General features: G+C 36.0%; 1 protein-coding gene across 1 annotated transcript in view; it reads left to right on the forward strand.

Annotated features, from left to right (window-relative positions):
• The window catches only part of beat-Va (beaten path Va), a 49,769-nt gene that overhangs the window by 17,329 nt on the left and 18,834 nt on the right, over positions 1–13,606 (forward strand). The window contains exons 3-6 of the mRNA XM_067768819.1: positions 9,737–9,945; positions 10,301–10,434; positions 10,645–10,921; positions 13,077–13,186. Coding sequence (XP_067624920.1) covers positions 9,737–9,945; positions 10,301–10,434; positions 10,645–10,921; positions 13,077–13,186 — 730 coding nt within the window. The remainder of the gene's footprint in view (positions 1–9,736; positions 9,946–10,300; positions 10,435–10,644; positions 10,922–13,076; positions 13,187–13,606) is intronic.

Genomic DNA, 13,606 nt, shown 5'->3' on the forward strand with positions numbered 1-13,606 from the left:
CGAGATATCGCCATTAGGGTGGGCCAGGGTTGACTCTAGAATGTTTTTACGATATGGGTATCAAACGAAAGGTGTTACTGAGCATTTTAAGAGGGAGTGGGCATTAGGTCTATAGGTGCACGCCTTTTCGAGATATCGCCATTAGGGTGGGCCAGGGTTGACTCTAGAATGTTTTTACGATATGGGTATCAAACGAAAGGTGTTACTGAGCATTTTAAGAGGGAGTGGGCACTAGGTCTATAGGTGGACGCCTTTTCGAGATATCGCAATTAGGGTGGGCCAGGGGTGACTCTAGAATGTTTTTACGATATGGGTATCAAAGGAAAGGTGTTACTGAGCATTTTAAGAGGGAGTGGGCATTAGGTCTATAGGTGGACGCCTTTTCGAGATATCGCCATTAGGGTGGGCCAGGGGTGACTCTAGAATGTTTGTACGATATGGGTATCAAAGGAAAGGTGTTACTGAGCATTTTAAGAGGGAGTGGACATTAGGTCTATAGGTGGACGCCTTTTCGAGATATCGCCATTAGGGTGGGCCAGGGGTGACTCTATAATGTTTTTACGATATGGGTATCAAACGAAAGGTGTTACTGAGCATTTTAAGAGGGAGTGGGCATTAGGTCTATATGTGCACGCCTTTTCGAGATATCGCCATTAGGGTGGGCCAGGGTTGACTCTGCAATGTGTTTGTACGATATGGATATCAAATTAAAGGTATTAATGAGGGTTTTAAAAGCGAGTGGCCCTTAGATGTATATGTGAAGGTGTTCTCGCGATATCGACCAAATGTGGATCAGGTGATCCAGAAAATCATCTGTCGGGTACTGCTAATTTATTTATATATTCAATAACACTAACAGTATTCCTGCCAAGATTCCAAGGGCTGTTGATTTCGCCTTGTAGAACTTTTTCATTTTCTTCTACTTAATATGGTAGGTGTCACACCCATTTTACAAAGTTTTTTCCAAAGTTATATTTTGCGTCAATAAACCAATCCAGTTACCATGTTTCATCCCTTTTTTCGTATTTGGTATAGAATTATGGCATTTTTTTAATTTTTCGTAATTTTCGATATAGATAAAGTGGGCGTGGTTATGGTCGGATTTCGGCAATTTTTTATACCAAGATAAAGTGAGTTCAGATAAGTACGTGGGCTAAGTTTAGTAAAGATATATCGGTTTTTGCTCAAGTTATTGTGTTAACGGCCGAGCGGAAGGACAGACGGTGGACTGTGTATAAAAACTGGGCGTGGCTTACACCGATTTCGCCCATTTTCACAGAGAACAGTTAACGTCATAGAATCTATGCTTCTACCAAATTACAAAAGCATTGGTAAATTTTTGTTCGACTTATGGCATTAAAAGTATTCTAGACACACTAAATGAAAATGGGCGGAGCCACGCCCATTTTGAAATTTTCTTTTATTTTTGTATTTTGTTGCATCATATCATTACTGGAGTTGAATTTTGACTTAATTTACTTATATACAGTAAAGATATTAAATTTTTTGTTAAAATTTGAATTTAAAAAAATTTTTTTTAAAAAGTGGGCGTGTTCTTCATCCAATTTTGCTAATTTTTATTTGGCACATACATAGTGATAGTAGTAACGTTCCTGCCGAATTTCATTATGATATCTTCAACGACTGCCAAATTACAGCTTGCAAAACTTTTAAATTACCTTCTTGTAAAAGTGGGCGGTGCCACGCCCATTGTCCAAAATCTTACTAATTTTATATTCTGCGTCATATCGTCAACCCATCTACCAAGTTTCATCGCTTTAACCGCCTTTGGCAATGAATTATCGCATTTTTTCGGTTTTTCGAAATTTTCGATATCGAAAAAGTGGGCGTGGTTATAGTCCGATATCGTTCATTTTAAATAGCGATCTGAGATGGTTGCTCAGGAACTTACGTACCAAATTTCATCAAGATACCTCAAAAGTTACTCCAGTTATCGTGTTAACGGACGGACTGACGGACGGACGGACGGACATGGCTCAATCAAATTTTTTTTGGATCCTGATTATTTTGATATATGGAAGTCTATATCTATCTCGATTCCTTTATATATGTACAACCAACCGTTATCCAATCAAACTTAATATACTCTGTGAGCTCTGCTCAACTGAGTATAAAAACACAGGACTACGCAAAAGTAAAGTGTGCCTCAGCAAAAGGAAAATGCATACACCAGCGTGTGGAGGAGATAGGTGTCGTTACTCCTCTGAGTGTCTTCTCAATTCCCTGCCCTACCTTGTGTTGAGAGTTACTGGCACTCTCCCATACCCAACCAAAATAAATAAACTCACGACTGCATATTTGGCTTACAAGACCATAACAATAATCTACACTTTATTCATTATTTTGAAAACTATGATTTAATAACCTTATGGATGTAAACTACTGTGCCGTTTATATTTCTGTACAGGCATTACTGTAAAGGTTTTTACAAGTGGCTTAAAGCAACTTGCTTTGTGAAGCGACATAAAGCGTTTCCAGTATTAAATAATTTCTTTAAATTTTTCAAAAAAAATAACGTATATAAGTGTTGGAGGCAACGATTATAATTAATTGGATTCTGAATCCCTTTGTAAATGATAACAACAAAACTCAAGAAAACAGTTTGTCTATTTAGTTGAACTTTTCTTCAAGTTATCTTTCAAAAAAAACGTTGCACATGTAAGAGAATAGTTGCATTGAATATCTGTTAGTATTGCTAAGATTCGTTAGCATTGCAGCTACACTCCTCTCAATGAATGTATGACATCCGAAATTCATGTGTGGATCTACATACATATATTATTTTCATTTTATGTATCTATCCCTATTGAAATTTTGTAGGTATCTAAATGAAACTTATCGTTCAATAAAACTAAGTAGCAAAAAAAAACTTTCCTTAAATTGGTTTATAGGTTTATATCAATTAAGCGTTTCGGCAACGCCGTTTCAACTATTTCAAGCTTATAAAAAAATCAACGTTTGCTTAGTGTTTATCGCAAGAACTTTTCTAAGGAATCTGTATCCTTTTACAATGTTAGTTGGGTTAAATACCCGAAAAAAATCTGTTAAATTACGATTTCCACACCTGTAATGAATTCCGAACAATAATTCATCGTGAATTCATACAGACCATTTGCACGTATATATGTATACACATACGTTTGTTTACCAGTAGAAAAACCCGCTGATGTGTATCACCCCCAAAGCGAGGTGTGGAAATGAAATTTAGTTAAACACGAATGAAATTCATTCAAACTATGAATACTGTTCCTTCACACTTTGAATGATTTAAGCAGAAAGAAAATACGGTAGTTGGCGTACTCTAGTATATTTGTTTAAAAAAATATACGATTACAAATATATACACATGCATATAGCTAAATTTAAATTAGGGTAGGACTTACATTATCCAACGTTGTTTGCGCAAACATGTTGTGAAGTTCCATATTGTTACAATATTGTTATTTTGTTTAGCTGGCTTAAATGAGTACCTATATCCAAATGTATGCTTCCCTTATTAAAGATCTTTCTTCGTATCTATTTATGAACATAGCTTTTACAGTTTTTAAATAAAATTTTGTATTATATTTGGCGACTATAAATTGCTTAGACTTCGAGTCGTATTGTAATCAAAGTTGTTTGCAGTTTTCTTAACTTCGCCTCAAATTGAAATATGCAAAAAAATATCATTTAGTTAGTTTCCATTATATATCGCCTTTTCCGTTTTTTTTTATCTGAGAAAGAAAGTGTGGAGGCGGTGATATAAGAATATGCAGTAGGCGATCACCTTCTAAAATCGTCCACTTCTCGTCGGAACCCGCCAATTATGGTTGGCTATCCTTAATCCTCTGTAAGTATACGTGCACGTGCACCCCGTCATGATCATTGCTGTCTTGTGCTAGACGCGTGCGTGCACTATGAAACTTCTCACCAAATTACGTGGAATGTCTTTCCACTCACCCTTGTCGCCTGGATCAATCACTTTGACTTTTATGACGAATTGTTTGGCAATTCATGCCAAGGCATCTTAGGCAAGCGGCGGTACTCTGCTTAATATTACAAGCGAATTGATACAGGTGCGATGTACGCCCCTTTTCTTTGATAAAAAGGAATGTAATTTTCCTTCAAATATATGCGCAGAAACGCTGCTACGACTTTTAGCAGTCTAATTGCGGTGAGCTTTTTACACAATTTTTGATGATGGCGCACAGAACACCGGATTATAAAAAAATACAAACTTTAATGGTTTACCCAAATTATTGGCGTCCTCTCAAATAAAAATATTGTGTTTCGTCTCGATCCGCCGGTAAAATGGCCGAGCCAAACGAATTTCGTTTTCCATCCACCTCTATTCTCTCTTTCTCAGATATTTCCTTTTTTGACACACCGTGGTAGTGTTGGGTAACGCAAAAGAATAAGGTATAATCAATTTACTACTTAGATCACATCAGGTGGGTTGATATGATGACTGATTCTACCCTAAATAAATCCCTACCCACAATTCTAGGAGACTGCAAAAAAAATTAGTTAAGATAGCTGACAGCCATAACAATATACAATCCAGAGCCACTGCTAGGTCACATTTTGTTCGATATCTCCTTTCGAAACTCTCATTAATAACTCTCATTTGATACCCATCTTATACAAACAAGGGTCACCAACGGTCCATCTTTGGTCGTTATTTCGCAAACGCGTTCCCACAAAGAATTAACCCATAACCTTTTAAAACTCTCATTAATAACTTTTATTTAATACCAATATCATACAAATATATTTAAGGGTCACCTATAGTCCACATTTTGGTCCATACCTCTTAAACCGGGAAATGGTATTAAAGGCGCCTTTTGTCCGAGTTTTGATTCTAAGTTATCTCCCCACCATTTTTCAGTCAAATTTATTCAGCCTGTCTAGTTATAAACAGTGTAACTTACAAAACTTTATTTTGTATATAGATTGAAAATAATCAAATTATTTTCATTGTATTAATTAATTAATTTAATGACTGTTTGTTTATTATTGTTATTTATTTTAATCATTTGATTAATTTTAGATATGTTTGTTAAATATTGTAAATTATTATGCTAATTTATTGTCTTCAAGACCGAGATTACTTTTTTGTAAAATGCTTATTTTGCAAGTTATTTAATAATAAATTATTATACATAGAAAATGAGTAAATTAGAAAGATTTTCTAACTAATAATTAATTATTTACAGACCAGTAAAACCAAGCATAACATTAAATATTTTATGTAATAATTTTAAATGTTTTCAATATTTAGTGTAATGACTGTTTGATTTTAATTGTTATTTGTTTGATTTATCTTGCTTGTTTGATTAGTTTTAAGTATTGGATTATTTTAGTTACTTGATAGCCTTCAATCTTAAACAGGGGCTAATTTTTCCAAATATTTTTAAATATTTTTTAATGACCACATATCTGGATTATTATACTCAGTTGAGCAGATCTCACAGAGTATATTAAGTATGATTGCATAAGGGTTGGTTGTACAGGTATAAAGGAATCGAGATAGATATAGACTTCCATATATCAAAATCATCAGGATCGAAAAAAAATTTGATTTAGCCATGTCCGTCCGTCCGTCCGTTAACACGATAACTTGAGTAAATTTTGAGACATCTTGATGAAATTTGGTATGTAGGTTTCTGAGCACTCATCTCAGATCGCTATTTAAAATGAACGATATCGGACTATAACCACGCCCACTTTTTCGATATCGAAAATTCGGAAAAACCGAAAAAGTGCATTAATTCATTACCAAAGACAGATAAAGCGATGAGATTGGTAGGTGAGTTGAACTTATGACGCAGAATTGAAAATTAGTAAAATTTTGGACAATGGGCGTAGTACCGCCCACTTTTAAAAGAAGGTAATTTAAAATTTTGCAAGCTGTAATTTGGTAGTCCTTGAAGATATCATGATGAAATTTGGCAGGCACGTTACTCCTATTACTATATGTACGCTTAATAAAAATTAGTAATATCGGAGAAGGACCACGCCCACTTTTAAAAAAATGTTTTTTAAAGTAAAATTTTAACAAAAAATTTAATATCTTTACAGTATATAAGTAAATTATGTCAACATTCAACTCCAGTAATGATATGGTACAACAAAATACAAAAATAAAAGAAAACTTCAAAATGGGCGTGGCTTCGCCCTTTTTCATTTAATTTGTCTAGGATACTTTTAATGCCATAAGTCGAACAAAAATTTACCAATCCTTTTGAAATTTGGTAGGAGCATCGATTTTATGACGCTAACTGCTTTCTGTGAAAATGGGGGAAATCAGTTGAAGCCACGCCCAGTTTTTATACACGGTCGTCCGTCTGTCCTTCCGCATGGCAATTAACACGATAACTACAGCAAAAATCGACATATCTTTACTGAACTTAGTACACGTCCTTATCTGAACGCACTTTATCGTGGTGTAAAAAATGAAAGAGATCCGACTATGACCACGCCCACTTTTTCGATATCGAAAAATTCCGAAAAATGAAAAAAAAGCCATAATTCTATACCAAATGCGAAAAAAGGGATGAAACATGGTAATTGGATTGGTTTATTGACGCGAAATATAACTTTGGAAAAAACTTTGTAAAATGCTTGTGACACCTACCATATTAAGTAGAAGAAAATGAAAAGTTCCGCAGGGCGAAATAAAAAACCCTTGAAATCTTTGCAGGTATTAAATATATAAATAAATTATCGGTATCCAACAGATGATGTTCAGGGTCACCCTGGTCCACATTTTGTCGATATCTGGAAAACACCTTCACATATACAACTACCACCACTCCCTTTTAAAACTCTAATTAATACCATAAATTTGATACCCATATCGTACAAACACATCCTAGAGTCACCCCTAGTCCACCTTTATGGCGATATTTCGAAATGGCGTCCACCTATAGAACTAAGGCCCACTCCCTTTTAAAATACTCATTAACACCTTTCATTTGATACCCATATCGTACAGGCGTCCACCTATAGAACTAAGGCCCACTCCCTTTTAAAAATACTCACTAAAACCTTTCATTTGTTACCCATATCGTACAAACATATTCTAGAGTCACCCCTGGTCCACCTTTATGGCGATATTTCGAAAAGGGCGTCCACCTATAGAACTAAGGCCCACTCCGTTTTAAAATACTCATTAGCACCTTTCGTTTGATACCCATATTGTACAAACGTATTTTAGAGTCACCCCTGGTCCACCTTCATGGCGATATCTCGAAAAGGCGTCCACCTATAGACCTAATGCCCACTCCCTCTTAAAATGCTCAGTAACACCTTTCGTTTGATACCCATATCGTAAAAACATTCTAGAGTCACCCCTGGCCCACCCTAATGGCGATATTTCGAAAAGGCGTCCACCTATAGAACTAAGGCCCACTCCCTTTTAAAATACTCATTAGCACCTTTCGTTTGATACCCATATTGTACAAACGTATTTTAGAGTCACCCCTGGTCCACCTTCATGGCGATATCTCGAAAAGACGACCACCTATACAACTACCCACCACTCCATTTTAAAACTCTCATTAATAACTTTAATTTGATACCCATATCGTACAAACACATCCTAGAGTCACCCCTAGTCCACCTTTATGGCGATATCTCGAAAAAGCGACCACCTATACAACTACCACCACTCCATTTTAAAACCCTCATTAATAACTTTAATTTGATACCCATATCGACAAACACATCCTAGAGTCACCCCTAGTCCACCTTTATGGCGATATTTCGAAATGGCGTCCACCTATAGAACTAAGGCCTACTCCCTTTTAAAATACTCATTAACACTTTTTCGTTTGATACCCATACTGTACAAACGCATGGTCCACCTCTATGGCGATATCTCGAAATGGCATCCACCTATAGAACTAAGGCCCACTCCCTTTTAAAATACTTATTAACACCTTTCGTTTGATACCCATATTGTACAAACGCATTCTAAAGTCACCCCTGTTCCACCTTTATGGCGATATCTCGAAAAGACGACCACCTATACAACTACCACCACTCCATTTTAAAACCTCATTAATACCTTTAATTTGATACCCATATCGTACAAACACATCCTAGAGTCACCCCTGGTCCACCTTTATTGCGATACCTCGAAAAGGCGTCCACCTATAGAACTAAGGCCCACTCCCTTTTAAAATACTCATTAACACCTTTCGTTTGATACCCATATTGTACAAACGTATGCTAGAGTCACCCCTGGTCCACCTTTATGGCGATTTCTCGAAAAGGCGACCATCTATACAACTACCACCACTCCCTTTTAAAACCCTCATTAACACCTTTCATTTGATACCCATATCGTACAAACAAAGTCTAGAGTCACCCCTGGTCCACCTCTATTGCGATACCTCGAAAAGGCGTCCACCTATAGAACTAAGGCCCACTCCCTTTTAAAATACTCATTAACACCTTTCGTTTGATACCCATAATGTACAAACGTATGCTCTAGTCACCCCTGGTCCACCTTTGTGACTTTATCTCGAAAAGGCGACCACCTATACAACTACCACCACTCCATTTTAAAACCTCATTAATACCTTTAATTTGATACCCATATCGTACAAACACATCCTAGAGTCACCCCTGGTCCACCTTTATGGCGATATTTCGAAACGGTGTCCACCTATAGAACTAAGGCCCACTCCCTTTTAAAATACTCATTAACACCTTTCGTTTGATACCCATATTGTACAAACGGATTCTAAAGTCACCCCTACAACTACCACCACTCCATTTTCAAACCCTGTTGTTGTTGTTGTTGTAGCGATTAGGTTACTCCCCGAAGGCTTTGGGGAGTGTTATCGATGTGATGGTCCTTTGTCGGATACAGATCCAATACGCTCCGGTAACACAGCACCATTAATGTGCTGGCCCGACCATCTCGGGAACGATTTATATGGCCACATTAAACCTTCAGGCCATCCCTCCCTCCCCACCCCCAAGTTCCATGAGGAGCTTGGTGTCGCCAGAGCCTCGTCTGTTAGTGAAACGGGATTCGCCGCTCGAAGGTGAGGTTGACAATTGGGTTGGAGAAGCTATATATTGCGCTACACAACCCCTTGAATCCCATTTTCAAACCCTCATTAATACCTTTAATTTGATACCCATATCGTACAAACAAATTCTAGGGTCACCTGGTCCACCTTTATGGCGATATCTCGAAGCGGCGTCCACATATGGAACTAAGGATCACTCCATTTTAAAATACTCATTAGCACCTTTTTTTTTGATACCCATATTGTACAAACAAATGCTAAAGTCAACCCTGATCCACCTTTATAGCGATATCCCTAAATGGCGTCCACCTATAGAACTATGGCCCACTCCCTCATAAAATACTCTTTAATGGCTTTCATTTGATACACATGTCATACAAACACATTCCACTGTTTCCCTCGGTTCATTTTCCTACATGGTTATTTTCACTTATGTTGTCACCATAGCTCTCAACTGAGTATGTAATGTTCGGTTGCACCCGAACTTAACCTTCCTTACTTGTTTTTGAATAGTGTTTTAAAAAATTTATTATTATTTGCTAGGTCATACGAAATAGATTAATTAATCATTAAAATTGATAAATGGCAAGGAAATTAATGGCTATTAATTTTAATGGAAATTTAGCAAGCCGGATTTCAATACAAACTATTTAATCAGCTTTAAAGCATTCTCTTTTTTCTTTCAACAGATATTCGCCAATGATGTCTCCGGTGTTTATGAAATTTCCTGTAATTGGCATACAAGTGCAGGATGGACGATTCTTTTGCAACGAATCAACGTGTCGCGTTGAATTGAGTCTACTTGGTGCCAAATCCACCGGAACATATAAATGTGAAGTATCGGGAGATGCACCACACTTTCAATTGGCAGCAAAGGAGGACAATATGACTGTTGCAGGTAAGCATACTTGCAGAAATTACATACAAGCATACATTTAACCACTACATATAAAGAGATACATACTAACTCCATAGAGATATGTATATAGAAAGTCAATAACAGTTATGAACAGTGAAATAAATGGCAAAATCAAAGCGAATAATCACGCAACAACTTGACAGCAAATAGCAAACAGCTAAAGCTATAAAAGCAATCAAATGAATGAAGTAGCGATGTTACTTAGTTGATTTTCTATGATGTCTTCTTCAGATAATCATTTGTGCGAAATCCACTTTTGCACGCACTGCCACTCAATGCATTACGGCGATAATAAATTTTTCTAAAAATTTTCACTTTCTTCCTTTTTGCGCAGCGCTACCTCAGAGTGACCCATTGATCGAAAGTTTCAATTCAATGTATCGCATGGAAGAATTTCTTAGCGCCACCTGCACTTCAGACTATTCAAGTTTGCCAACACGACTGACATGGTACATCAATGGTGAGCAGGTGAGTGTGACCAGCTAAATTGTGTGTGTGTGGATAGTTTTGTAAATAAAATATTTTCTAAATCGCTGCTATTGAGATAATATTTTTTTTTTGTTTTGCAGTTTCTTTCAATCATAGATTTTCGCAATGACTTTATATAGTTTATAATATTTTATTATTTGTTTTTTATTTCTTCTCTTTTTTTTCATCCTCTTGACAAATCTCTCACAGGCTTCACTTGATGAACTGCAACCGAGTATTGATACAAGTATTCCTGCCCATGATTACATATTGCGTCGACAGAAGCTGCAGGTGCGCTTTTATTTAAGCGGTCCACGCTTCTATCATGCGGGAAAAATTCTGGAATTGAAATGTGTAGCGGAGATTGAAAATTTCCCAGAACTGAAGCGTGAAACATCGCTGAATGCAGCGCTCGTACACTATGACAATTTGAACAATCAAATGCTGATACATGCTGGCAGTGGAGCGAGTGGCGCTTCTGCGATTGGTAAGTAGCTTAAAAATTGTGAATGTGTATGTGTTTGAAAATGTACCTATTCAAACAAAGCAAACATCGTAGTTAGTAGCTCTGATTGAGTTCTTTGAGAAGATTTTTAACTTTGGACAATAATAATAGGTTTTACGCAACCCAAGTAAATCATGTAATTTTCCAATGTTCTCAAATTATTAATGCCACTTTAAAGAAGGAAATATTAGAAAACAGAGATCGCATTTACAGTAAGCCAGAAAAAACACTTGGGTTTATAATGGATAGCAACAATAATCAAGTTAAAAAGATTTTTCTTAAAAAGATCAGTTAATTTTTGAATTTTTCTGGTCCTTCATAGTGATAAATTTTTTTTTTAACATGTTTTCTCACTATTACTTGGATCGTATAATATTACTCATTGCTTAAGTTTTATTTAAAACTTTTGTTTTGCGACCGAAATGGGTTTCGGGAATGGTAAAATTTCCATCTTCTATTATAGAGTTAACATGTTGCAAACTTAACATTATGTTAAACCAACTAATAGTCAGTCCTCTGTAGTAATAGTTGGATCAGTTTTCTGTAGTAAGTTATTATGTTGGCACTATTTTGAAAGCGTTATGGGATCATCTTGGGTTCATTATGGAGGCATTTATATTCGAGGTCGATTCGTTATTTTAGTAGTGACTATTTCGGTAACATTTCGGTTCTATTTTAGAATAATTTAGCAGGGTTCGGAAAAAAAGCATTTATAAATAAGAAAAGTTGTTAAACTATCATTATTTTTGGTTTGGTATTGGTTTGTTATCGAAATCGATATGTTTCCGTTAGCTTATCGTTATTTTTTCTGTAACAAATCGGTAATTTTCGATAAAAAATCGATATTTCTTCGATATAAAATCGACAACCTTTCGAAAACAAATCGATATTTTTGGACACCAAATCGATAAGCTTCCGATATTAAAACGATATTTTTTTATAAAAAATCGATAATTTTTCGATATTAAATCGATAATTTTTTGATAAAAGACCGAAATTTTTTTGATAACAAATCGACCTTTTCGAAAACTACTCGATATTTTTTCGAAACCACATCGGTAGTTTTACGATATTAAAGCGATATATTTTTAATTAAAAACGGACATTTTGCGAAAAAATTTTAAAATTTTCGATAAGAAATCAACAGCCTTTCGAGAACAAATAGATAGATAGAAATTAATTATCATTTTCGATAGCAAAACGACAACTTTTCGAAAAACAATCGTTAGTTTTTCGATACCAGATCCATGTTTTTTTTTTTCAATATTTAATCAATATTTTTTTTATACAAAATCGACAACTATTTCATAAAAATCGAATCTAACGTTCTTTCTCATTATTTGGTTGGTGAGCGCCCATTTTAAAATCTTTTGATGTATGGTGATTTTTGATTATTGATGGGAGGGCTGAGAATGTAAACGCAAGGTAGGTGGAGATGTAAACATAGGGTTTGGAAGTGGTGTGCTACGTAGAGGAATAGGGAAAGCAAGAGTCGTCGGGTAGCGTAATGTGGTAGGAATATATGGGCAGAGTTGATATAAGCGAATTAAGAGAGAAAATCAGTTAAATAGTGGATGGAATGAATACAAGTCAATCACAAAGAAAGAAGAAAGTGAAATGATACAAGAAAAGAAGTTAATGTTAAGAAGATGAAACAGGGGAGAGGGGAAAGGAAAGGAGCAATATATATAGATTATAATAACGATGCTTATGGATATCGCCTCGGTTGGTAGGCCAAGGCAAATCAAAAGAGAAAGGAGGGAAAAAAGGCGAGAGAAAAGGAAATACCAGCTGGACTAACCATATCTGTAACTGAAGCAGAACCAAAACCGCAGAGTGCGTTATCATGTAAATATCGAAGTTTTCACGGTTTGTTATCGACACATTATGTGTGAGCTATCCATTTTTATCAACATATTATTGGTATTTTAACGTTTTTTCATCGACGAGATATACAAATATTATCGATTTACTATCGAGCAAATGTGGAATATGATTGCCAACGAAATCTTAGAAAGTCTCTGATCCCCTAAGGACCAATAAAGTACTATTCACTGCAAACAGAACAGATTTCCTCATTCGAAACTAAACGTCACAACAACAAGTCTCACTTCTAAAACCAAATATCGCGGCATAGTTCTCAACTGCAAATTAGGGAATATAGAGAAGAGAAGAAGAAAAGCTATACCAGGTACGCACACCTGGATTTTGGGAGGAGGTGGTGTCAGTCTCACTAAATCACACATAGTATGTTTTACATATTCATTTGAGCGAAACGTAATTTGCCCTAGGATGGTGGAATACGCTACACAGAAAGGCATCCAACTGAAGTTTGGGAAGATTAATATGCCTGGGAATACGAGGGCATACTAAGAGGTGGATTAAATGGTGTCAAGATTCACCCAAGATCCTATACGATTGAAGCAATTGTTTAATTTCATGTACAAAGTTATTCACCGAGAGGATCGATGTGAGAAATTCTCAGACTAAGGACATTGCAGGCTACATACATAGATGCATCAAAAGGAGAAAATGAGACTTAGACTGAACTATTTTTAGTCGTAATTACTTTGCAAGACTTGCAAAGCATGTTAGGTGGTTCTATGGGCCATAAGTTAAGACGGGACCAATGAAATAAAATTGCTGATTAGATAAATGACAAAAGAA

The sequence above is a fragment of the Eurosta solidaginis genome, chromosome 1 (assembly GCF_040869045.1).
Source record: "Eurosta solidaginis isolate ZX-2024a chromosome 1, ASM4086904v1, whole genome shotgun sequence".
Taxonomy (NCBI): Eukaryota; Metazoa; Arthropoda; class Insecta; order Diptera; family Tephritidae; genus Eurosta; species Eurosta solidaginis.